This window comes from Heptranchias perlo, unplaced genomic scaffold (genome assembly GCF_035084215.1).
Source record: "Heptranchias perlo isolate sHepPer1 unplaced genomic scaffold, sHepPer1.hap1 HAP1_SCAFFOLD_162, whole genome shotgun sequence".
Classification (NCBI taxonomy): Eukaryota; Metazoa; Chordata; class Chondrichthyes; order Hexanchiformes; family Hexanchidae; genus Heptranchias; species Heptranchias perlo.
This window is the reverse complement of record NW_027138881.1, coordinates 15,923-43,241: the sequence shown is the minus strand read 5'-3', so window position 1 is coordinate 43,241 and position 27,319 is coordinate 15,923. Positions and strand designations below refer to the sequence as shown.

The 27,319-nt window shown below is 53.6% G+C and overlaps 1 protein-coding gene across 1 annotated transcript in view; it reads right to left on the bottom strand.

The window, feature by feature from the left end:
• The window catches only part of vav2 (vav 2 guanine nucleotide exchange factor), a gene marked incomplete at its 5' end in the record, with an annotated part of 167,750 nt that extends 141,105 nt beyond the window's left edge, over positions 1–26,645 (bottom strand). The window contains one exon of the mRNA XM_067977580.1: positions 26,529–26,645. Coding sequence (XP_067833681.1) covers positions 26,529–26,645 — 117 coding nt within the window. The remainder of the gene's footprint in view (positions 1–26,528) is intronic.
• Between the last annotated feature and the right edge of the window lie 674 nt (positions 26,646–27,319).

Below are 27,319 nucleotides of genomic sequence, written 5' to 3'. Positions count from 1 at the left end.
GGAGAGCTTGGCCACTGCCAGTTTCCAGCCCCACTCCCATTCCCTTTATCTTGTGGCGGTGAACACGAGGTCCCCAGCTGTGAATGAGACGGTCACTTCTCAAACACTGAGAGCAGCAGCGGAACCTCAGCTTAAAATAGACTCCATGCAAAACACACAAGACATTCAGCTGCGCGCTCATGACAAACTCACTCTGGGAACTTCTCAACAACTCACAACTAAACCATGGCAACACACCTCCCAAAATATTCCAGCTTTGTGTTTATAGATAGAGCAACACAAAACCTTCTGATCCCACAGGTCAGCTCACTAACCCACCTCCTGGCCTATTTGTTGTTATAGATGACCGGAATAAGCGAAGACCCAGATAGCTCCCACGCTCTCCAACACTCAAACCCACCGACACACCAACTATTCCACCAACCAGAGCGAACTGCCCCTTTAAGGTGACACACCAGCATGAGTAAACAGACAAGGTAATGAGCCACACAGACCAAATAAATCCCAGATTCCAACTCTGGAGCCAGTGTCTGTGGAACCCGTACCCCAGTGAGAGTCAGTGTCTGTGGGACCCGTACCCCAGTGAGAGTCAGTGTCTGTGGGACCCGTACCCCAGTGAGAGTCAGTGTCTGTGGGACCCGTACCCCAGTGAGAGTCAGTGTCTGTGGGACCCGTACCCCAGTGAGAGTCAGTGTCTGTGGGACCCGTACCCCAGTGAGAGTCGGTGTCTGTGGAACCCGTACCCCAGTGAGAGTCGGTGTCTGTGGAACCCGTACCCCAGTGAGAGTCAGTGTCTGTGGGACCCGTACCCCAGTGAGAGTCAGTGTCTGTGGGACCCGTACCCCAGTGAGAGTCAGTGTCTGTGGGACCCGTACCCCAGTGAGAGTCAGTGTCTGTGGGACCCGTACCCCAGTGAGAGTCAGTGTCTGTGGGACCCGTACCCCAGTGAGAGTCAGTGTCTGTGGAACCCGTACCCCAGTGAGAGTCAGTGTCTATGGAACCCGTACCCCAGTGAGAGTCAGTGTCTGTTGGACCCGTACCCCAGTGGGTGGGGGGTCAGTGTCTGTGGGACCCGTACCCCAGTGGGTGGGGGGTCAGTGTCTGTGGGACCCGTACCCCAGTGGGTGGGGGGTCAGTGTCTGTGGAAGGCCCCCCCGCCTCTCTGTGCAGCTGGTAGCTCAGTTATACCGGTAGAGTTTCAGTGAGTGGACACAAGCTTTGTGGAATCAGCTCCCCCTCCCCACCTGCGAACCTGACATCACCCTAAGTAAATCACACTAAGAATAAACTGCTATCTACCGCTGGTACCACCCGAACACGATACTCAGCACAGTCTCAGTGACAGCTGGTCCATGTGCCATTTCCCATTCCCTTGAATTTACATCAATAGTGACAGCCACACACTGCCCTCAGCACTAAATGCCCCAATGGAAAAGGCAATAGAAATTTTATCTGCGGTTTAATTGTTTGATACATTATGTTTTTTGATTGAATACTTTGTTTAACCAGCCGAGAAATAGATTGGCTGATTAACACAGCCCGGGGGAACAGGGCCGTGCAGACTGAACCTGCCTCTCGCAGACCACACGGTGCCAAGGTAACCTTGACGGGGTTCAAAATCTAACTCACCATCTGAATTGCTTCGAGACACAGCGAGGGGAGGTGCTGTATCAATACAAATATGAATTATTAATTACCTCAGTATCAGTGAGTGTAACAGCCCACCAACCAGCACCTGCCAGCCAATCACCAATACATTTTTGACATATATTAGTAACCTGAACTTGGGTATACAGGGTGTAATTTTAAAGTTTGCAGATGACATGAAACTCGGAAATGTAGTAAACAATGAGGAGGATAGTAACAGATTTCAGAAGGACAGAGACAGACTGGTGAAATGGGCAGACACACGGCAAATGCAAGAGAAGTGTGAAGTGCTGCATTTTCGAGGGAAGAATGAGGAGAGGCAATCTAAACTAAATGGTGCAATTTTAAAGGGAGGGCAGGAACAGAGACACACAAATCTTTGAAGGTGGCAGGACAAGTTGAGAAGGCTGTTAAAAAAGCATAATGGATCCTGGGCTTTATTAATAGAAGGAGGGTTCCCTCCCAGTCGGGGAACACTTCAGCAGTCATGGACATTCAGCCACCGACCTTCGGGTAAGCGTACTCCAAGGCGGCCTTCGAGACACACAACAACGCAAAATCGTCGAGCAGAAATTGATAGCCAAGTTCCGCACCCATGAGGACGGCCTCAACCGGGATCTTGGGTTCATGTCACGCTACACGTAACCCCACCAGCGAACAAAAGTTATCTGTTTTTAATATAACGGGTCATTTGCTGTCTTTCTCTTCCTTCCGGATGTTTCTGCCTCTCTCTCTCTGTTTTTTTTTGTTGGTTGTTTGTATATTCGGTGGCCCTGTAGTTAACACCTCTCTGTCTGAACACTTTGATTGCCTTGGCAACGGGCAGTTGGAAAGACTATCTGTAATCACCAGGTATTTTTCTGTGATTTATAAATGCGAAAGGTTCGAGGATTTCTTGACATTCACCTGAGGAAGGAGGAAGCCTCCGAAAGCTTGTGATTTTCAAATAAAATTGTTGGACTATAACTTGGTGTTGTAAAATTGTTTACAATTTATTAATAGAAGCATTGAGTACAAAAGCAAGGAAGTTATGATGAACCTTTATTAAACACTGGTTAGGCCTCAGCTGGAGTATTGTGTTCAATTCTGGGCACCGCACTTTAGGAAGGATGTCAAGGCCTTAGAGAGGGTGCAGAGGAGATTTACTAGAATGGTTCCAGGGATGAGGGACTTCAGTTATGTGGACTTCAGTTATGTGGAGAGACTGGAGAAGCTGGGGTTGTTCTCCTTCGAGCAGAGAAGGTTAAGGGGAGATTTAGGTGTTCAAAATCATGAAGGGTTTTGATAGAGTAAATAAGGAGAAACTGTTTCCACTGGCAGAAGGGTCAGTAGCCAGAGGACACAGATTTAAGGTGATTGGCAAAGGAACCAGAGGTGACATGAGGAAATATTTTTTTTACGCAGCGAGTTGTTCTGATCTGGAATTCACTGCCTGAAAGGGCGGTGGAAGCAGATTCAATAATAACTTTCAAAAGGGAATTGGATAAATACTTGAAAAGGAGAAATTTGCAGGGCTATGGGGAAAGAGCAGGGGAGTGGGACTAACTGGATAGCTCTTTCAAAGAGCCGACACAGGCACGATGGGCCGAATGGCCTCCTCCTGTGCTGTACTGTGTTACCCAGCCCCGGGGAATACATCTCAGGGAACAAACAACTAGCAGAAAACTATTGAGGCAACAATCCCATTTGGTTTAAGGTTAATCACTCCTGTTCCTCCCACAGCCCATGTACACTTTCCCCTATCATGGACTCTACCCGCACCCCTCCCCCAATTTAATCTCCTCCCACAGCCCATGTACACTCTACCCTGGAGAACAATACTTGTCACATCCTGTCAATCAGAGTTCCTACCCTTTATCCCCATTCTCTGTTCCTACCTCCCAACCAATTACTACCCCATGTCCCAAGGTTACCTCCCATTCCACAAGCTCTCATTTTTGCCAATAATCTCTTGTGCAGAACCTTATCAAATGTTTTCTGGAAGTCCATGTAGACAACATCCCCTTTATCTCTCTCTCCCTTCCCCTTTCTCCATGTGCTGCCCTTCTAACCAAGGGGCTCTGAGGCCAATTGTAGCTCCACAACCGTGACCTGGCTGATGTCAGGTATCTCAGCAGAGTCTGCAGGAGGAACCTGGGCCTTTCGGGCTCTGTGTGAGGCTCAGTTACTCCACTGACTCATCACATTTGTTGCACACAATCCTTTCCAACTGTCCCGATTCTGAACTCATGAATCTGCTCTAATTGTTCCCTGTGATGTGCCAGATAGACTGAGCCAGAAGAGTACTTCAGAGAGCAGTTACTGACCCTCCTTTCATCAAAAGTTATTTACGCAAAGCCACCCTGAAGATTGGCTGGATTGAACCCAGCTGACACACTGAACGCCTGCAGTCTCAGTGTGATTAATGAACCTGGGACCAGCCCAGCTGCAATGGGATCTTTGCTGCCTGACTGTTGGACATCAGCCACCTCAACAGTCCATGTCCTGTTGGAACAGACACCAGAACTTTATCCAATGTCTGGCTCTCATTAGAAAACTGTCCTTGGTCCAGATTCCAACTGGCTGGATTGACGGCCCCTGAAATATGATAGAATTCAACGGAAGGTTCAGTGTGGTCAAAGTTCAAGTAACTGGACAGGGTGAAGTGAAATATGGGGATTGCCTCTGAATATTCAGGAGCCCTGCCCCCATCCATCCCATCCCACAAACTAAACATTACATGACTGAGGACAGACGGGTCCCTTTCACACTCCTCCCAGATCCACTGCATCATCACAGGCTCCATTTGAACCCTGGATTGTCCAGAATATCACAATACACACAAGGCAGTAGAATCTCAAACAGATCACTTACTCACTGTCAGAATGTTTAGATAGTAGTTTTTGTACCTTTACTCAGAATGGCACAGCTAAAGTGGTGGTGAGCACTTTTAACGGTTCAAATTAGCGACGAGAATTTTATTCACACTCAGTAAAAGACTAAGGAAAGAAAGATCTTGCATTTATATAGCGCCTTTCGCAACCTCAGGATCTCTCAAAGCTCTTTACAACCAATTAAGTACTTTTTGAAGTGTAGCCGCTGTTCTAATGTAGGAAACTAAGTCACACTAAGTGTAAATTACACACTCTGACATCAGTGCAGGGCACTGTGACCCATCTCGTCCCACTGCTTCCAATAATCCATTACAAACTGTCCATGAGTTTCCCTTTAGGCTCTCAACACAAAGCCAAATAGAGAACATCATTTAAACAGTAATACAATTCAAACCTTTCAAAAGGAGCGAGCACTCCAAATAAAGACTAAATAAATGGAAGTGTGTTACGGGACTGTAATACAGATGGGCAGGTGGGTGTTACTAGGCTGTAATACAGATGAGCGGGGGATGTTACTGGGCTGTAATACAGATGGGCAGGTGGGTGTTACTAGGCTGTAATACAGATGGGCAGGAGGATGTTAGTGAGCTGTAATACAGATGGGCAGGAGGATGTTACTGGGCTGTAATACAGATGGGCAGGAGGATGTTACTGGGCTGTAATACAGATGGGCAGGAGGATGTTACTGGGCTGTAATACAGATGGGCAGGAGGATGTTACTGGGCTGTAATACAGATGGGCAGGAGGATGTTACTGGGCTGTAATACAGATGGGCAGGAGGATGTTAGTGAGCTGTAATACAGATGGGCAGGAGGATGTTACTGGGCTGTAATACAGATGGGCAGGAGGATGTTAGGGAGCTGTAATACAGATGGGCAGGAGGATGTTACTGGGCTGTAATACAGATGGGCAGGAGGATGTTAGTGAGCTGTAATACAGATGGGCAGGAGGATGTTACTGGGCTGTAATACAGATGGGCAGGAGGATGTTAGTGAGCTGTAATACAGATGGGCAGGAGGATGTTACTGGGCTGTAATACAGATGGGCAGGAGGATGTTAGTGAGCTGTAATACAGATGGGCAGGAGGATGTTAGTGAGCTGTAATACAGATGGGCAGGAGGATGTTACTGGGCTGTAATACAGATGGGCAGGAGAATGTTAGTGAGCTGTAATACAGATGGGCAGGAGGATGTTAGTGAGCTGTAATACAGATGGGCAGGAGGATGTTACTGGGCTGTAATACAGATGGGCAGGAGAATGTTAGTGGGCTGTTAATGCAATTAAGGAATATCATAACCTAGAATCATAGAATGAAACAGCACAGAAGGGGGCCATTCGGCCCATCGTGCCTGTGCCGACTCTTTGAAAGAGCGATCCAATTAGTCCCACTCCCCATAGCCCTGCAAATTTTTCCCCTTCAAGTATCTATCCAAATCCCTTTTGAAAGTTATTATTGAATCTGCTTCCACCGTCCTCACAGACAGCGCATTCCGGATCAGAACAACTCGCTGCGTAAAAAAATTCTCTTCATCGCCCCTCTGGCTCTTTTGTCGATCACCTTCAATCCGTGTCCTCTGGTCACCGACCCTCCTGTCACTGGAAACAGTTTCTCCTTATTTACTCTATCAAAACCCCTCATAATTTTGAACACCTCGATCAAATCTCCCCTTAACCTTCTCTGCTCTAAGGAGACCAATCCCAGCTTCTCCAGTCTCTCCACATAACTGAATCTCCTCTGCACCCTCTCCAAGGCCTTCACATCCTTCCTAACGTATGGTGCCCAGAATTGGACACAATACTCCAGCTGGGGCCTAACCAGTGTTTAATAAAGGTTCAGCATAACTTTCTTGCTCTTGCACTCTATGCTTCGGTTTATAAAGCCAAGGATCCCGTATGCTGTTTTTTTAAAAAACAACCTTCTCAACTTGTCCTGCCACCTTCAAAGATTAGTGTATGTGAACCCCCAGGTCTCTCTGTTCCTGCACCCCCTTTAATATTGTACCATTTAGTTTATTTTGCCTCTCCTCATTCTTCCTACCAAAATGCATCACTTCACACTTCTCTGCGTTAAATTTCATCTGCCATGTGTCTGCCCATTTCACTAGTCTGTCTCTGTCCTCCTGAAGTCTGTTACTATCCCTCTCACTGTTTACTACATTTCCGAGTTTCGTGTCATCTGCAAACTTTGAAATTATACCCTGTATACCCGAGTCAAGGTCATTAATATATTATCAAAAAGAGCAATGGTCCCGACACCAACCCCTGCGGGACACCACTGTATACTTCCCTCCAGTCTGAAAAACATCCATTCATCACCACTCTCTGCTTTCTGTCCCTCAACCAATTTTGTATCCACACAGCCACTGTCCCTTTAATCCCATGGGCTTATATTGCTAATCTGAAAGGGTTAAGTTGATAAACAATGGAATTTATCAGACGGGATTGACGGTTACAAGGTTGTTTAAAAAGGGAGCAAGGGATAGACCGAGTAATTACAGGCCAGTCAGTCTAACCTCGGTGGTGGGCAAATTATTGGAATCAATTCTGAGGGACAGGATAAACCGTCACTTAGAAAGGCACGGACTAATCAAGGACAGTCAGCATGGATTTGTTAAGGGAAGGTCATGTCTGACTAACTTACTTGATTTTTTAGGAGGTAACAAGGAGGGTCGATAAGGGTAATGCGTTTGATGTAGTCCACATGGATTTTTGCAAGGCTTTTGACAAGGTCCCACATGGCAGACTGGTCAAAAAAGTAAAAGCCCATGGGATCCAAGGGAAAGTGGCAAATTGGATCCAAAATTGGCTCAGTGGCAGGAAACAAAGGGTAATGGTTGACGGGTGTTTTTGCGACTGGAAGGCTGTTTCCAGTGGGGTTCCACAAGGCTCAGTACTAAGTCCCTTGCTTTTTGTGGTATATATTAATGATTTGGACTTAAATGTAGGGGGCATGATTAAGAAGTTTGTAGATGATACAAAAATTGGTCATGTGGTTGATAGTGAGGAGGAAAGCTGTAGACTGCAGGAAGATATCAATGGATTGGTCAGGTGGGCAGAAAAGTGGCAAATGGAATTCAATCCGGAGAAGTGTGAGGTAATGCATTTGGGGAGAGCAAACAAGGCAAGGGAATACACAATAAATGGGAGGATACTGAGAGGTGTAGAGGAAGTGAGGGACCTTGGAGTGCATGTCCACAGATCCCTGAAGGTAGCAGGACAGGTAGATAAGGTGGTTAAGGCTGGATATGGAATACTTTCCTTTATTAGCTGAGGCACAGAATAAAAGAGCAGGGAGGTTATGCTGGAACTGTGTAAAACACTGGTTAGGCCACAGCTTGAGTACTGGGTACAGTTCTGGTCACCACATTACAGGAAAGATGTAATTGCACTAGAGAGGGTACAGAGGAGATTTACGAGGATGTTGCCAGGATGGAGAATTTTAGCTTTGATGACAGATTGGATAGACTGGGGTTGTTTTCCTTGGAACAGAGGAGGCTGAGGGGTGATGTGATTGAGGTGTATAAAATTATGAGGGGCCGAGATAGAGTGGATAGGAAGGACCTATTTCCCATAGCGGAGGGGTCAATAACCAGGGGGCATAGATTTAAAGTAATTGGGAGAAGGATTAGAGGGGAGCTGAGGAAAAAAAATTTTCACCCAGAGGGTGGTGGGGGTCTGCAACTCACTGCCTAAGAGGGTGGGAGAGGCAGAAACCCTCAACTCATTTAAAAAGTACCTGGACGTGTACCTGAAGTGCCGTAACCCACAGGGCTACGGACCAAGGGCTGGAAAGTGGGATTAGGCTGGGTGGCTCATTTTCGGCCCTCCCGTCACCCCCTCGCCCTCCCGTCGCCCACACCCCGCCCACACCCCGCCCACGCCCCGCCCACACCCCCGCCCTCTCTCCGCCCACACCCCCGCGCTCTCCCCCGCCCTCTCCCCGCCCACACCCCCGCGCTCTCCCCCGCCCACACCCCCGCGCTCTCCCCCGCCCACACCCCCCCTCTCCCCGCCCCGCCCACACCCCCCCTCTCCCCGCCCCGCCCACACCCCCGCGCTCTCCCCCGCCCACACCCCCGCCCCCTCCCCCGCCCACACCCCCGCGCTCTCCCCCGCCCACACCCCCGCGCTCTCCCCCGCCCACACCCCCGCGCTCTCCCCCGCCCACACCCCCGCGCTCTCCCCCGCCCACACCCCCGCCCCCTCCCCGCCCACACCCCCGCGCTCTCCCCCGCCCACACCCCCGCGCTCTCCCCCACCCACACCCCCGCCCCCTCCCCGCCCACACCCCCGCGCTCTCCCCCGCCCACACCCCCGCCCCCACCCCGCCCACACCCCCGCGCCCTCCCCACCCACACTCCAACTCTGGGGCCCTTCACTTGCTTTCAATTGGAATTCTACAAAATACAGGATGTGACACCAGGCCTTTAGCCCATTTCCCTCTGACCATCGCTGCCTGTGTGTGAGGCACGAGCTCAGTGCTGTGTCCGCAGGCTCACTCAGAGACCTGCCCTTTTGAAGGCTGCCTGAACCCGGAGGAAAGCAACGTTGTGCTTTACTGCGTCAGGCACAGATCGCTCCTGGGACACAGTTGCTCAGGAACATCAAGAGTTCTAATTAAATTTAAAAATCACAGGAGTCCAGGGTAGAATATGGGATTGGGCAAGAAGCTGGTTAAAAATAAGGAAGAGAGAACACTTGTAGCAGGTATAATATCAGCCCCAGAGCTTCAGGTTCAGAAAATCACACTGTCCTGATATAGTCAGTTTAAATCATTGAATAACTGAGAGCTGACTGGCTAAAGGGGAGAGGCTGGACCGGTGGTGTTAATGGAGACGGGAGGCGCTGGAAGCTATTTGCAGCCCTTCAATATAGAAAATGTCCCAGGGTGTTGCACAATTAGCCCCCACCCCACAGTATATGCCCCCCTCCCCCCCAAACAGTATACCCCCTTAACCCATAGTATATCCCGCCTCCCCCAAGTCTATCCCCCCCCACAGTCTATCCCCCTCCTCACCCCCCCCCCACAGTCTATCCCCCTCCTCACCCCCCCCCCACAGTCTATCCCCCTCCTCACCCCCCCCCCACAGTCCATCCCCCTCCTCACCCCCCCCACAGTCCATCCCCCTCCTCACCCCCCCCCACAGTCCATCCCCCTCCTCACCCCCCCCACAGTCTATCCCCCTCCTCCCCCCCCACAGTCTATCCCCCTCCTCTCCCCCCCCCACAGTCTATCCCCCTCCTCTCCCCCCTCCACAGTCTATCCCCCTCCTCCCCCCCCACAGTCTATCCCCCTCCTCCCCCCCTCCACAGTCTATCCCCCTCCTCTCCCCCCCCCACAGTCTATCCCCCTCCTCTCCCCCCCCCACAGTCTATCCCCCTCCTCCCCCCCTCCACAGTCTATCCCCCTCCTCACCCCCCCCACAGTCTATCCCCCTCCTCCCCCCCCACAGTCTATCCCCCTCCTCCCCCCCTCCACAGTCTATCCCCCTCCTCTCCCCCCCCCACAGTCTATCCCCCTCCTCCCCCCCCCCACAGTCTATCCCCCTCCTCCCCCCCCCACAGTCTATCCCTCTCCTCCCCCCCCCCACAGTCTATCCCCCTCCTCCCCCCCTGTATCTTTTCTATGGTTCTATCCCCTTCCCCCCCCACCCCACCTCAGTCTGTTGCCTCAATCACCTTTTTGCAAATCACTCAAACAGGCCCCGAAATTTCCCCGTGATATGAGGAAGGAATTTGCTTTGTATTTTTGTGGCTAAAAGGTGGTGATAATTTTGCGATGTGATCTGATGGAGATGAGTCACAGCTTTAGCGTGAGCTCTGCATCAGGTATCTGTGTGTCTGTCAATGATAAATTGATGTGGAGATGCCGGTGATGGACTGGGGTGGACAAATGTAAAGGATCTTACAACACCAGGTTATAGTCCAACAGCTTTATTTAGTTATAGTCCAACAGCTTTATTTAAAATCACAAGCTTTAGGAGGCTTCCTCCTTCATCACCTGACAAAGCAGGAAGCCTCCGAAAGCTTGTGATTTCAAATAAAACTGTTAGACTATAATCTGGTGTTGTAAGACTCCTTACAAATGATAAATTGACACAATCACTTGGTATTTGCCCCGACACTGAGTCACAGCCTCACCCCAGTAGGTTGCTGCACAAAGGAACCACAGAGCAGCATTCCAGGCTTCCCAGAGAGCCAGTGTTGTAACCGGCCTCCTGCACTGACACTGTGGGAAGGAGCACATCACAGTTTTGAATGAGCTCGAGTTTATGGAGGGTGGAAGATGGGAGGCCGGCCAGGAGAGCATCGAAATAGTCGAGTCTGGAGGTAACAAAGGCCCGGATGAGGGTTTCAGCAGCAGATGAGCTGAGGCAGGGGCGGAGATGGGCGATGTTACGGAGGTGGAAGTAGGCGGTCTCGGTGATGGAGCGGATACGGGGTCAGAAGCTCAACTCAGCGTCAAATAGGACGCCAAGGTTGTGAACGGTCTGGTTCAGCCTCAGACAGTGGCCGGGGAGAGGGATGGAGTCGGTGGCCAGGGAACGGAGTTTGTGGCGGGGACCAAAGACAATGGCTTCAGTCTTCCCAATATTTAATTGGAAGAAATCTCTGCTCACCAAGTACTGGATGTCGGACAAGCAATGTCACAAGTCAGAGACGGTGGAGGGGTCGAGGGCGGTGGTGGTGAGGTAGAGCTGGGTGTCGTCAGCGTACATGTGGAATCTGACGTTGTGTTTTCGGATGATGTTGCCGAGGGGCAGTGCGAGTTAGTTGATCTCGGTCGGGAGTGAGCATCAGGGGCTGCACTCCGCCTCAGTGACCCCTGGACTCGGGACTCAAAAATCAACCAGGGTTCCTGCTCTGATCATTACCCAGTGACACCAGCTGGAGAGTGTGTTTGGACGTCTGGTACGTGAGTGTAGAGGTTCGGTCAGTGGACAATTTGAAAATTTGAAGTCAGTTTTCAAAAAACTAAAACTGTCGTAATGCCGGAAAAACCATCTGGGTCACTAATATCCCTTCGGGAAGGAAACCTGCCGTCCTCACCCGGTCTGGGCCTATTTCTGACGACAGTCCCCACACCAACATGGTTGACTCTTTAACTGCCTGAAGTGGCCCAGCGAGCCCCTCAGTTGCCTTAAATCGCTAACTGGCCCACCACCACCTTCTCAGGGCAATAAATGCCGGCCTGGCCAGTGGCTACTGGATTAGTGAAGTGGACGTGAACAAGCAACCAATCCCAGGCCACTCCATACAGCACAGAAAGTAACTCAGAACAAGCAGGAAAATGAACAGAAACATTAGTTCATTTCAGTTAGTTACAATTGGTTAAATCATTTTCTTGTATCTCATTTCCACCCGATGCACACAAAATGGCGAATGATTCTGAAACATTCCCAGTGACTCCTGTAACTGTCCCGATGATCAGCTCACCTCTCCTCAATATCCAATCCCAATAAAAACGGCCTGCCTCTCACTGACTAACTGCGAGCTCCAATATCGGGGCGTGCAGCCCACAGAAAGAGTAGCCTTGGATTTCTCCCTCCCCGCTCCCCAGCGACAACAAGCTCTCCCCTCTCCCCCCCCCCCCCGCCCCCCCCCCCAGCGACAACAAGCTCTCCCCCCTGCCCGGGTGACAGGAAACGCTCCCAACTCCTCCACCACCCACCCCACCGGCGACAGACGACTCTCTGCCTCTCCCCCAGGGACACCACGACTCATTACAGTAAATCTCTTACACAATTTAAATACAAGTCTAGTTATAATTAGTTACGGGGAAGCAGAGGGACACTACCTGCGGAAGCAGGCGAGCTACTCAAGGGAGGAGTGCAGCACAGATTCACCAGAATGATACCAGGGCTAAAAGGGTTAAATTCCGAGGACAGGTTGCACAGACTGGGCTTGTATTCCCTCGAGTATAGAAGATTAAGGGGTGATCTAATCGAGGTGTTTAAGATGATTAAAGGATTTGATAGGGTCGATAGAGAGAAACTATTTCCTCTGGTGGGGGGAGTCCAGAACAAGGGGGCAGAACCTTAAAATTAGAGCCAGGCCGTTCAGGGGTGATGTCAGGAAGCACTTCATCACACAAAGGGGAGTGGGAATCTGGAACTCTCTCCCCCAAAAAGCTGCTGAGGCTGGGGGTCAATTGGAAATTTCAAAACTGAGGTTGATGGATTTTTGTTGGGTGAGGGGATTAGGGGTTACGTAGATGGAGTTAAGATACAGATCTGCCCTGGGGGAGGGGGTGGGGTGACAGGATTCTGACACCAGCCCTGAACGATGAATTGTTACAAACACTGACATTTAACTGAAAGAAAATCATCAGCCCTGCCAAGGAATTAATTCCGGTCAGCATCGATTATAAGGGAATTTGAATGTAATTACAAGCAACAGTCAGAGAAAACAATGAGCAGGAAGCAGATTAAACAGAGAAGGACAGGAATTCCCCTCGGTGAACAGGTACAGCACAAGCATGGAGATATAATGTGTGTGTAAACACATCACCCATTGGGGCACTGAGCCAGACAGGGGAGCAAGATCCCCGACTGCACCCCTGGTCTGATCTCAGCTTGGGATCACTGGGGCTCAGGGTGGTGATTTGGGTTGGGGGGAGAAGGCTTGTTTGGGGAATGGTACCCCAAGTCCAGTGCCCACTGCAGAGCAGAGAATTCTTTAGTGATTTATTTATTTTCGTGTTATTCTCACGCTGCTGGACAGAGAGCTTCCTGTACACACCGCCCCCCCCACCCCCAGTAAACAGCGGCCCCCACATCCTGCACCTGCTCCCCGCCACGTTACAGCTCGCCGACTCTGCAGACACGTCACCACAGCAGGCTGCCCAATTCCCTTCCACGGCGGGGATTTTCACATCATTAAGCAGTGGGTCTGTGCTAATTTATACATCACTCTGCCACTTCCGCTCAAGATGGAAACCAAAATCAATGGTTAAATGCCCTTGGCCGGTATCGCACTGAACCGTCCCAGGCCAGTGTCGGGTTAACTGATCTCAGGCATTAGAGGAGGGGAAAGGTCGCAGGGCAAGAACTAACCCAGTGACCCCTGGGATAGGATCAGAAAAATCAGCCAGGGTTCCTGCTCCTGATCACTGCCCAATGACACCTGTGGGGGTGGGGGAGAGATGGACATCGGGGGAGGTTGGGTACAAGCTTGGCTGGGATGCTCCTCATGGTAAAATATAGTGCTGACATTCACTGTCTGGACTCGTAAACAGTCGCAAAGGGAGGGACGAGGGGGGCGCGGGGAGGGACGAGGGGGGCGCGGGGAGGGACGAGGGGGGCGCGGGAGGGACGGGAGAGACACAGACAGAGGGAAAGCAAAGGAGAGAGAGGGGGAGAAGGCAGATAGAGAGGAATTGTCCTTGGAACAGAGACGGTTGAGAGGAGATTTGATGAGATATTCAAAATCATGAAGGGTCCCAGACAGAGTAGATAGAGGAGAAACTGTCCCCATTGGTGGAAGGGTAAAGAACCAGAGGACATAGATTTAAGGTGATTGGCAAAAGAACCAAAGGCGACATGAGGAAAATCTTTTTTACATAGCGAGTGGTTAGGATCTGGAATGCACTGCCCGAGGGGGTGGTGGAGGCAGATTCAATCATGGCCTTCAAAAGGGAACTGGATAAATACTTGAAAGGAAACAATTGGCAGGATTATGGGGCAAGGGCGGGGGAGTGGGACTAGCTGGATTGCTCTTGCAGAGAGCTGGCACGGACTCGATGGGCTGAATGGCCTCCTTCCGTGCTGTAACCTTTCTATGATGAGTGTTAATTGTATTCAGGGGTGTGTATCAATTGGGAACTCTCTGGTATCCTTTTATTGGAGAGCTGATCCAGGGTTTGGGGAGGTGTGAAGTGGATCTCTGTGAATGGAGGCTTGGAAGCAACTGAAGACCAGGCTGTAGTCGTCTATCCCTCACCACTGGACGGTCCCATTTAGAACAAGGAGGGGGGGGATGAGAGCAGTTGCTGTTTGGTGGAAAGGGAGAGAACAGTTCAAGCTGCCCTGGCCCAGGGTAGGGTGGGTGGGGAGGAGAGAATCTGATGAGGATTCTTATTATAAATATAAAAACAACACAAGCAAGTCCGATGGTGCAGTACATTGTCTGAGCTCTTCAAAGCACAGAGCTTTACAGTACAGGAGGCCGCCATTCGGATCATTGTGTTAAGACTAATCCCACTGCCCCGCTCTCTCCCCATGTCTCTGTATCTTCCTCTGCTCAATATGTTCATCTTTTCCCTTAAAAGATGCAATGGTCTGGGTCTCAACCACTCCTTGAGGTGAAGTATTCCCTGTTCCAACATTCCATGTGTGAAGAAATTTCTCCGAATCCCACTCCTCGCTCTCACTGAAGGTAATACTGAGCGTGTTGTTGTTTTAAGCTGCGTTTGCTCTCCACCCGCATTCCGCATTGCTCGGGATAAGCTGAGTGTCCCGGGCAACGGGCTCCCGCGCCGAGCGTCCCCGGGCAACGGGCTCCCGCGCCGAGCGTCCCCGGGCAACGGGCTCCCGCGCCGAGCGTCCCCGGGCAACGGGCTCCCGCGCCGAGCGTCCCCGGGCAACGGGCTCCCGCGCCGAGCGTCCCCGGGCAACGGGCTCCCGCGCCGAGCGTCCCCGGGCAACGGGCTCCCGCGCCGAGCGTCCCCGGGCAACGGGCTCCCGCGCCGAGCGTCCCCGGGCAACGGGCTCCCGCGCCGAGCGTCCCCGGGCAACGGGCTCCCGCGCCGAGCGTCCCCGGGCAACGGGCTTCACCGTGCGATCTGACGCTTTGTTATAAACACTGCACCCCCGGACAGCAGACAGCTGTTACACAGAACACGGGTCTAATGCTTACTCCCCGACAATCCCCCGCGATTCCTCGCGCCCCCCCCCACCCCGCCCCTCATGATCCCTGACGCCCGCCCCCGACGATCCCCAGCTCCCCGAACCCTGCCCCCGACGATCCCCCGCGATCCCCGATCCCTGCCCCCGACGATCCCCCGCGATCCCCGACAATCTCCTGCACTTCCGGATCCCTGCCCCCCACAATCCCCCGCTCCGATACCCCGCAATTCCCTGCCCCCGACAATCCCCTGCTCTCCGACCTCCGCCCCTGACAATCCCCCGTCCCCCCGACAATCCCCCGCGGTCCCCGACAATCCCCCGCGGTCCCCGACAATCCCCCGCGGTCCCCGACAATCCCCCGTCCCCCCGACAATCCCCCGCGGTCCCCGACAATCCCCCGCGGTCCCCGACAATCCCCCGCGGTCCCCGACAATCCCCCGCGGTCCCCCGACAATCCCCCGCGGTCCCCGACAATCCCCCGCGGTCCCCGACAATCCCCCGCGGTCCCCGACAATCCCCCGCGGTCCCCGACAATCCCCCGCGGTCCCCGACAATCCCCCGCGGTCCCCGACAATCCCCCGCGGTCCCCGACAATCCCCCGCGGTCCCCGACAATCCCCCGCGGTCCCCGACAATCCCCCGCGGTCCCCGACAATCCCCCGCGGTCCCCGACAATCCCCCGCGGTCCCCGACAATCCCCCGCGGTCCCCGACAATCCCCCGCGGTCCCCGACAATCCCCCGCGGTCCCCGACAATCCCCCGCGGTCCCCGACAATCCCCCGCGGTCCCCGACAATCCCCCGCGGTCCCCGACAATCCCCCGCGGTCCCCCGACAATCCCCCGCGGTCCCCGACAATCCCCCGCGGTCCCCGACAATCCCCCGCGGTCCCCGACAATCCCCCACCCCCCGCGGTCCCCGACAATCTGCTGCCCGACAGGATTTTGACCCAGTGACGATGGAGGAACGGCGATATATTTCCAAGTCGGGATGGTGTGTGACTTGGAGGGGAACGTGCAGGTGGTGTTGTTCCCATGTGCCTGCTGCTCTTGTCCTTCTAGGTGGTAGAGGTCACGAGTTTGGGAGGTGCTGTCGGAGACCATCCCGACTTGGAAATATATCACCGTTCCTTCATTGTCGCTGGGTCAAAATCCTGGAACTCCCTTCCTAACAGCACTGTGGGAGAACTGTCACCACACGGACTGCAGCGGTTCAAGAAGGCGGCTCACCACCACCTTCTCAAGGGCAATTAGGGATGGGCAATAAATACTAGTCTTGCCAGCGACGCCCACATCCCGAGAACAAATAATAAATGGCGGGACGCTGACATAACTTCGAGACAGCTCAAAACACGTCCTCCCCAACCAGCCACAATATCTAATCAGGTGTACGGTTTGCATCAAGTCCCCAAAACTGGCAGTGGGAAGTCAGAGCAGAAATCTGGCGTCAGGCCCAGGGTCCAGTGCGAGATCGGGGCAATAGTTGACAATGAACAATGTAACGCCCAGACTGGGAGAGATAAGAAAGGTTCGGGGCGAGAGGTTGAGTGAGGTCCGACTTCAGCCCATAATCCAGGCCGACACTCCCAGTGCAGTACCGAGGGAGCGCCGCACTGTCGGAGGGTCAGTACCGAGGGAGCGCCGCACTGTCGGAGGGTCAGTACCGAGGGAGCGCCCGCACTGTCGGAGGGTCAGTACCGAGGGAGCGCCGCACTGTCGGAGGGTCAGTACCGAGGGAGCGCCGCACTGTCGGAGGGTCAGTACCGAGGGAGCGCCGCACTGTCGGAGGGTCAGTACCGAGGGAGCGCCGCACTGTCGGAGGGTCAGTACCGAGGGAGCGCCGCACTGTCGGAGGGTCAGTACCGAGGGAGCGCCGCACTGTCGGAGGGTCAGTACCGAGGGGAGCGCCGCACTGTCGGAGGGTCAGTACCGAGGGAGCGCCGCACTGTCGGAGGGTCAGTACCGAGGGAGCGCCGCACTGTCGGAGGGTCAGTACCGAGGGAGCGCCGCACTGTCGGAGGGTCAGTACCGAGGGAGCGCCGCACTGTCGGAGGGTCAGTACCGAGGGAGCGCCGCACTGTCGGAGGGTCAGTACCGAGGGAGCGCCGCACTGTCGGAGGGTCAGTACCGAGGGAGCGCCGCACTGTCGGAGGGTCAGTACCGAGGGAGCGCCGCACTGTCGGAGGGTCAGTACCGAGGGAGCGCCGCACTGTCGGAAGTGCCATCTTTCGAATGAGACGTTAAACTGAGGCCCCATCTGCCTCTCAGGTAGACAGCAAAGATCCCATGGCCACTATTCAAAGCAGAGCAGGGGGAGTTCTCCCTGGTGTCCTGGACCAATATTTATCCCTCAATCAACATCATTAAAACAAATTATCTGGTCAGTTATCTCATTGCTGTTTGTGGGATCTTGCTGTGCGCAAACTGGCTACCGTTTTTCCTACATTATAACAGTGACTACACTCTGAAAGAAGTACTTCTTTGGCTTTGGGACGTCCTGAGGTCATGAAAGGCGCGAAATAAGTGGACGTCTTTCTTTCTGTTTGCCTGTTGATGTCGGGGAGACGATCCGCAGTGAGATATTCCCGGTCACCTGTGTACAGTCAGCCAACAGATGGTCACAGCTGCTACTGAGCAATGCCACTGGCCATAGTAACATAAGCGGTCACTATCAGCACCTCTGATTGATCACTGGACAGGATCAATACTGGGCTGGAAGTGAAGATTTGGAGCGAAGCCTGGAGATATTCAGTCACCAACAGGGACTCCACATCCTGCACTCAGTCAAAGCTCATTGTTTCTCGAAGGACAGAAAATGTTTTCAATTAAACCCGCTGCAGTTAGATTATTACATTAGCCTCAGAGTTAAAGCATCGACACCTCCTGCCAGCTGCAATTGCCTCCTCACTGGGATCTGCGCGGCCTCTCAGTCTCTCCATTAAAGGACTCGCCTTTCCCCACCCCTGCAGGACAGCTGACAGACACTCTGGGATCCAGCAACTCACTGCCAGTCTCACAGGAACTGGGAATGGATTTACGTGGCCCGACAGTGGGGAGACCTCTTTAATGGGACTGACCGTCCACCAGAGAGAGACAGAGAGAGCCAGAGCCACACACACACACACACACACACACACACACACACACACACACACACCCACCGGCTGTGACTCGAGAAGCCCCTCCTGCTGACCCCACCCCCCCCGGACCCCAAACCAAACCCCCAACCACTACAGAAGCAGCTGTCAGCTCCTGCCATAATCCTTCACTTTCATCACCGCGAGGTGCTCCCTGTTTCATAAACTCTGCACAGAGTGTTGTGGACAGGACAGGCTTTTAATGGATGAGCTGCAACCATTGACTGGTCTGTAAAAGAGTGATTCCCATCCACACCTGGTCACAACACAACACAGACATTACCCCCACACACTCACTGTGCTCACTCTGTCGCACACTCACTGTGCTCACTCTGTCGCACACACCGCACACTCACTGTGCTCACTCTGTCGCACACACCCGCACACTCACTGTGCTCACTCTGTCGCACACACCGCACACTCACTGTGCTCACTCTGTCGCACACACCGCACACTCACTGTGCTCACTCTGTCGCACACTCACTGTGCTCACTCTGTCGCACACACCGCACACTGTGCTCACTCTGTCGCACACACCACACACATTGTTTCCACTTGTCGGCGAGTCCTGAACAAGGGGGCAGAATTATAAGATGGTCACTCACAGATCAAATAAATAGTTTAGGGGGAATTTCTTTACATAGAAAATAGGAGCAGGAGTAGGCCATTCGGCCCTTCGAGCCTGCTCCGCCATTCAATATGATCGTGGCTGATCCACTATCTCAATACCATATTCCCGCTCTCTCCCCAAACCCCTTGATGCCTTTTGTGTCTAGAAATCTATCCAGCTCCTTCTTAAATATATTCAGTGACTTGGCCTCCACAGCCTTCTGTGGTAGAGAATTCCACAGGTTCACCACCCTCTGAGTGAAGGAATCTCTCCTCATCTCAGTCCTAAATGTCCTACCCCGTATCCTGAGACTGTGACCCCTCGTTCTAGACCCCCAGCCAGGGGAAACATCCTCCCTGCATGCTGTCTGCCCAGCCCTTTCAGAATTTTATATGTTTCAATGAGATTACAGAGAGCGGTGGGAATGAGGAACTCACTGCCATGTAGAGAGCAGATCAACGGAGAGGCGTCGAAGGCCAGAACCCCAGCCCAGGGAGGCCCAGGTCTCTCTCACTGCCGGAGAGCATTGATGTATTTAAGGGGAGGCTTAATATGTACAGGAGGGAGAAGGGAACAGAGGGATAGGGAGCAGGCTGGGGAGAGGTCTTTAGAGTGGGAGGAGGCCTGTTTTGGGTATAAACACCGGCAGAGACCAGTTGGGCTGAGCAGCCTATTTTTGTGCTGTGGATCCTGTATGACTGTTGTGGGCAGCATTTACCAGTGTGAAAAAGACCCATTCTACACGCTGAAACTCTCAATGATTGATAATCTATTGGAAGAGAACGAACACCAAACGCCCACCCATCTGTTACCCAGAACACACATCACTCGTGGCTGCAGTTAATTTTCTGCCTTCTAGCGGTTGTTACCTGTGAAATTCTGTGTTCTTCGAGCAGGTCAGAATCTGTTCAACCGAGCAGCAACGACCCTGACAGTGCGTCACAACACATTTTACAGCTGCTAATATTTAGCTTCAGTCACAGGACTGAATAAAACATTACAAAGTCATGTCCACTCCCATTACAGAGAACCTGGGACACGCACACTGATTAAACACCAGCTCAAGCTGCACAGGCATCTCCCTTAAAGTCACACTACAATCGGAGAGGCTGCAAGAGCATTCACAGCCCACCCCTCCCCCCGGGGGCCTCACCCACAGAACGCTCTTCATGCTCAATTCGATGGCCTGAAGGCAGTGCGGCCAATCCTGTCCACGAGAGAGGTCCACAGAGGCAAGGATCAATGGAGAGGCATCGAAGGCCAGAACCCCAGCCCAGGGAGGCCCAGTCTCTCCCACTGAGCCCTACCAAGCAAGAAGGTCCCTGTCCTGACCCTGGTGAGGCTGCTGATCTCATTGGATCGGCCGTGATTCAGCCTCGCCCTATTCCAATACCCTGCTGACACTCACAGGGCTCACGTGCACAATGGCCACTGTGGGTCTGGTGACTGTCGGACCGAACCCCAGCCAGACTCGGGGGGGGCGGGGGGCGGAGGGGGGGGGGGGGGCAGGGGGGCAGGGGCGGGGGGGCAGTGCGGGGCGGGGGCGGGGGGTGGGGGGTGGGGGGCGGGGGCGGGGGGTGGGGGGCGGGGGCGGGGGGCGGGGGGGCGGGGGGGGTGGGGGGCAGGGGGGGCGGGGCGGACGGGGCGGAGGGCGGAGGGGGCAGGGGGGGGGGCAGGGGGCGGGAGGGCGGGGGGGTGCAGAGGGGGGGCAGAGGGGGGCGGGGGGGCGGAGGGGCGGGGGGGGGTGCAGGGGGGGCAGAGGGCGGAGGGGGGAAGAAAATTCGATGTGAAGAACTAACAGCTCCAGCAATCAAATCACGGAGCAAGGAGATGTCTGGTTTACTCTCCGCACCCTCTCCGACACATCAGCTCCCTACCTGGGATGTGGGCTTCCTGGTGCCTCGGTGAGTTTACCCAGGGCACAGGCTGATCCCGCAGGACGGGAAGGGCCCAGGATTGAGCCTGTCTGTGCTGCGTGAACTGATGCCGGTCGGGGCAGTCGGTGGATCCTTGCACAGCAGGTAAATACAGCAGGGGATGGAAACTAATACAGTCCCACACCGGGCGGTGATCTCCCGCTCCGTGTCTCTCGGTCCCACACCGGGCGGTGATCTCCCGCTCCGTGTCTCCCGGTCCCACACCGGGCGGTGATCTCCCGCTCCGTGTCTCTCGGTCCCACACCGGGCGGTGATCTCCCGCTCCGCGTCTCTCGGTCCCACACCGGGCGGTGATCTCCCGCTCCGTGTCTCCCGGTCCCACACCGGGCGGTGATCTCCCGCTCCGTGTCTCTCGGTCCCACACCGGGCAGTGATCTCCCGCTCCGTGTCTCTCAGTCCCACACCGGGCGGTGATCTCCCGCTCCGTGTCTCTCGGTCCCACACCGGGCGGTGATCTCCCGCTCCGTGTCTCTCAATCCCACACCGGGCGGTGATCTCCCGCTCCGTGTCTCTCAGTCCCACACCGGGCGGTGATCTCCCGCTCCGTGTCTCTCGGTTCCACACCGGGCGGTGATCTCCCGCTCCGTGTCTCTCAGTCCCACACCGGGCGGTGATCTCCCGCTCTGTGTCTCCCGGTCCCACACCGGGCGGTGATCTCCCGCTCCGTGTCTCTCAGTCCCACACCGGGCGGTGCATTTATTTGGTATTGCTATGGTTTTGGTTCTGAATCTTCAAATAGAAGTCCAGCTGTCTGATATTTTCCGAGAAAAAGGAAGAGACAGCAGCTGGGGATGGGGATGGGGATGGGGGTGGGGGCAATAACTGAACCAGCATCGACCACTGAACATGGGGTCCCCTCTCACCCTGAAGCAGCAGGGAGCTCGAACTGACCCTAACTGAGCAGGACTCCCGCAGGGACTCTGGTCCAGACAACGTGCCCTCTCCCCGGTGGTACAGGTTCCATCGACTCCAGTATCTCACTGCTCATCCTGTGCAAGACCCGACATTGAGCAACAGTGGGCTATTCGACTAATTGCGGCATCATAGCCGGAGCCCATCCCCGTCCCAAGGGCTCTGAGCCCAAAGAGCTCATTTTAATCAATGGGATTTTCCAGCGCTTCGTTGGTCTATTCACATCTTGCCAAACCTCGCCCATCGGCACAACGATTAAAGGCACGGGGCCACCATGTTAAAGGGGCGGTGCTCTCTGGGCAATGAGAGAGGGCCGAGTCTGAGTCGCACTTTGATTCAGCTTCAGTCTAATAAAAACAAGTTTTGTTTAATTCATTCTTGGGACGTGGGCGTCGCTGGCGAGGCCGGCATTTATTGCCCATCCCCAATTGCCCTTGAGAAGATGGTGGTGAGCCGCCTTCTGCTGTTAGGAAGGGAGTTCCAGGATTTTGACCCAATGACGATGAAGGAACGGCGATATATTTCCAAGTCGGGATGGTGTGTGACTTGGAGGGGAACGTGCAGGTGGTGTTGTTCCCATGTGCCTGCTGCCCTTGTCCTTCTAGGTGGTAGAGGTCGTGGGTTTGGGAGGTGCTGTCGAAGAAGCCTTGGCGAGTTGCTGCAGTGCATCCTGTGGATGGTACACCCTGCAGCCACTGTGCGCCGGTGGTGAAGGGAGTGAATGTTTAGGGTGGTGGATGGGGTGCCAATCAAGTGGGCTGCTTTGTCCTGGATGGTGTCGAGCTTCTTGAGTGTTGTTGGAGCTGCACTCATCCAGGCAAGTGGAGAGTATTCCATCACACTGCTGACTTGTGCCTTGTAGATGGTGGAAAGGCTTTGGGGAGTCAGGAGGTGAGTCACTCGCCGCAGAATACCCAGCCTCTGACCTGCTCTTGTAGCCACAGTAGTTATGTGGCTGGTCCAGTTAAATTTCTGGTCAATGGTGACCCCCAGGATATTGATTGTGGGGGAATTCGGCGATGGTAATGCCGTTGAACGTCAAGGGGAGGTGGTTAGACTCTCTCTTGTTGGAGATGGTCATTGCCTGGCACTTGTCTGGTGCGAATGTTACTTGCCACTTATCAGCCCAAGCCTGGATGTTGTCCCGGTCTTGCTGCATGCGGGCTCGGACTGCTTCATTATCTGAGGGGTTGTGAATGGAACTGAACACTGTGCAATCATCAGCGAACATCCCCATTTCTGACCTTATGATGGAGGGAAGGTCATTGATGAAGCAGCTGAAGATGGTTGGGCCGAGGACACTGCCCTGAGGAACTCCTGCAGCAATGTCCTGGGGCTGAGATGATTGGCCTCCAATGACCACTACCATCTTCCTTTGTGCTAGGTATGACTCCAGCCACTGGAAGTTTTCCCCCTGATTCCCATTGACTTCAATTTTACTTGGGCTCCTTGGTGCCACACTCAGTCAAATGCTGCCTTGATGTCAAGGGCGGTCATCTCACCTCACCTCTGGAATTCAGCTCTTTTGTCCATGTTTGGACCAAGGCTGTAATGAGGTCTGGAGCCGAGTGGTCCTGGTGGAACCCAGACTGAACATCGGTGAGCAGGTTATTGGTGAGTAAGTGCCACTTGATAGCACTGTCGACGACACCTTCCATCACTTTGCTGATGATTGAGAGTAGACTGATGGGGCGGTAATTGGCCGGATTGGATTTGTCCTGCTTTTTGTGGACAGGACATACCTGGGCAATTTTCCACATTGTCGGGTAGATGCCAGTGTTGTAGCTGTACTGGAACAGCTTGGCTAGAGGCGCAGCTAGTTCTGGAGCACAAGTCTTCAGCACTACAGCCGGGATGTTGTCGAGGCCCATAGCCTTTGCTGTATCCAGTGCACTCAGCCGTTTCTTGATATCACGTGGAGTGAATCGAATTGGCTGAAGACTGGCTTCTGTGATGGTGGGGATATCGGGAGGAGGCCGAGATGGATCATCCACTCGGCACTTCTGGCTGAAGATGGTTGCAAACGCTTCAGCCTTATTTTTTGCACTCACGTGCTGGACTCCGCCATCATTGAGGATGGAGATGTTTGCAGAACCTCCTCCTCCCGTTAGTTGTTTAATTGTCCACCACCATTCACAACTGGATGTGGCAGGACTGCAGAGCTTTGGTCTGTTCCATTGGTTGTGGAATCGCTTCGCTCTGCCAATAGCATGTTGCTTCCACTGTTTAGCATTCATGTAGTCCTGAGTTGTAGCTTCACCAGGTTGGCACCTCATTTTTAGGTACGCCTGGTGCTGCTCCTGGCATGCTCTTCTACACTCCTCATTGAACCAGGGTTGATCCCCTGGCTTGTTGGTAATGGTAGAGTGAGGAATATGCCGGGCCATGAGGTTACAGATTGTGCTGGAATACAATTCTGCTGCTGCTGATGGCCCACAGTGCCTCATGGATGCCCAGTTTTGAGCTGCTAGATTTGTTCTGAATCTATCCCATTTAGCACGGTGGTAGTGCCACACAACACGTTGGATGGGGTCCTAAGTGCGAAGATGGGACTTCATCTCCACGAGGACTGTGCGGTGGTCACTCCTACCAATACTGTCATGGACAGATGCATCTGCAACAGGTCGATTGGTGAGGACGAGGTCAAGTTTTTCCCTCGTGTTGGTTCTCTCACCACCCTCCGCAGACCCAGTCTGACAACTATGTCCTTCAGGACTCGGCCAGCTCGGTCAGTAGTGGTGCTACCGAGCCACTCTTGGTGATGGACATTGAAGTCCCCCACCCAGAGTACATTCTGAGCCCTTGCTACCCTCAGTGCTTCCTCCAAGTAGTGTTCAACATGGAGGAGGACTGATTCATCAGCTGAGGGAGGACAGTAGGTGGTAATCAGCAGGAGGTTTCTTTGCCCATGTTTGACCTGATGCCATGAGATTTCATGGGGTCCAGAGTCAATGTTGAGGACTCCCAGGGCCACTCCATCCTGACTGTATATCACTGTACCGCCATCTCTGGTGGGTCTGTCCTGCCGGTGGGACAGGACATACCCAGGGATGGTGATGGAAGAGTCTGGGACGTTGGCTGAAAGGTATGATTCTGTGAGTATGGCTATGTCAGGCTGTTGCTTGACTCGTCTGTGGGACAGCTCTCCCAATTTTAGCACAAGTCCCCAGATGTTAGTGAGGAGGACTTTGCAGGGTCGACTGGGCTTAGTTTGCCTTAGTCGTGTCTGGAGCCCAGTGGTCCGATGCCGGGTGGTCTGACTGGTTTTATTCTTGTGACTTTTTGTAGCGAGATTGTACAACTGAGTGTCTTGCTAGGCCATTTCAGAGGGCGATTAAGAATCAACCACATTGCTGTGGGTCTGGAGTCACATTTCGGCCAGACCGGGTAAGGGCGGCAGGTTTCCTTCGCTAAACCGGATGGGTTTTTACGACAATCCGGTAGTTTCACGGTCACCATTCTTGATACTCGCTTTTTATTCCAGATTTTATTTAATTAACTGAATTTAAATTCCCCAGCTGCCGTGGCAGGATTTGAGATTTGAACTCATGACTCCGGATTATTATTGCAGGCCTCTGGATTATTAGTCCAGTAACATAACCACTGGACTACCGTACCCTGCATTTCAAATCATCGTCATTGGTTCCCGGGGTACGTACCCCATTTATAACTATTGTGCCTTGTCCTGCAGGAGCCCAGAGTCCCAGGAGAAGGCCCCTTCTCACTGGGCCACTCGCCATTGGCAAAATCCTGACATACAACTATCGGCAATCAATGATTGAGGGGGGGGGGGGATCAGAGAGCAACAGCTCACGCACCGGACCCTCCCCTCACGCACCGGACCCTCCCCTCATGCACCGGACCCTCCCCTCACGCACCGGACCCTCCCCTCACAAGCTCCCGTTACAGACTGCCCACCCTCCGACACTCACATTTCCCATCCAACAGCACAATTTCTCCCTCCCTCTCCAAATCTCTCTCTCTCTCCCCGACCCTCCCCCCCTCCCTCTCCCACTCCCCCCTCCTTCTCTCCCCCACCCTCTCCCCCCCACCCTCTCCCCCCCTCCCCCCTCTCCCCCTCACACCATCCAATTACCAAAGGAAGCAGTTAATTTGCTGACGAGATCAGGGGATCAAAGCTCAGTGAAACCGTGTGAGGCGTCAGCATCCCGCGGGAGGACGTGAGGAAGACAAGAAGAGATTACACGCAAAACATAGATTCCAAATATCAACGAGGAGCTCCAGCCAATTCATGGCTTCAGGGAATGTGAACACAATCGGGGCCTGGGGCACAGACAGTCACTCCGCATTGGACCCATTACAGGTTTCCCCACAGGGCGAGGCACAGAACTCACCCACTCGGGGTACAAGGGGCTGTCGGCGCTCGGACTCTGGGGAACAGTTCTCCACCTTCACATTTCCAGCTTCACCTCTGTCTCCCAGTCACCTGTGGGTCCACTCGAATTCCATCTCCTCCAATTGCACGCGCCAGGGGTCACTCCGCCGGGGGTAAACTGATATTTTCCGTTCATTGCTGACTTCACAATAAACGAGCGGACTCTCACTTACCTTCCCGAAGTCTCTCACATCGAAGAGGTCGAAGGGGTCGAACAGTTCGCTGCTCCTCAGCCCGAATTTATCGTGACAAACTTTCAGGAATGTTCGGATGTTCTTCAGGCACAAAAACTACAATCAAAGGGGGAAAAGCACAGAACGTTCAGAGAAAGGCTTCGATCATTGACAGTCGATGGGCCAGAGTTGCTGCAGGGTCGGGGAGGGGGGTCGGGGAGGGGGGTCGGGGTGCTTGCCCCCTTCAGGCAGTGCTGCTCTCTGCTGGGCTGCAGGGAGACGGACCCACAAACCATCACTGGGCTCATTTTCCTGCATCCTCCCCAGGCCATCGTAGGATCCACCCCACAGAAAACCAACACCCTGCTCCTCGTCATGGGCTCAATCCCCCAGCTGAACCTACCCCCAGTGACAGGCCTGTACCCACCAGTACTGTACCCGTGTTATACAGTGACAGACCTGTACCCACCAGTGCTGTACCCCCGTGTTACACAGTGACAGACCTGTACCCACCAGTACTGTACCCCAGTGTTATACAGTGACAGACCTGTACCCACCAGTACTGTACCCCAGTGTTATACAGTGACAGACCTGTACCCACCAGTACTGTACCCGTGTTATACAGTGACAGACCTGTACCCACCAGTGCTGTACCTCAGTGTTGTACAGTGACCGACCTGTACCCACCAGTACTGTACCCCAGTGTTATACAGTGACAGAGCTGTACCCACCAGTACTGTACCCCAGTGTTATACAGTGACAGACCTGTACCCACCAGTACTGTACCCCAG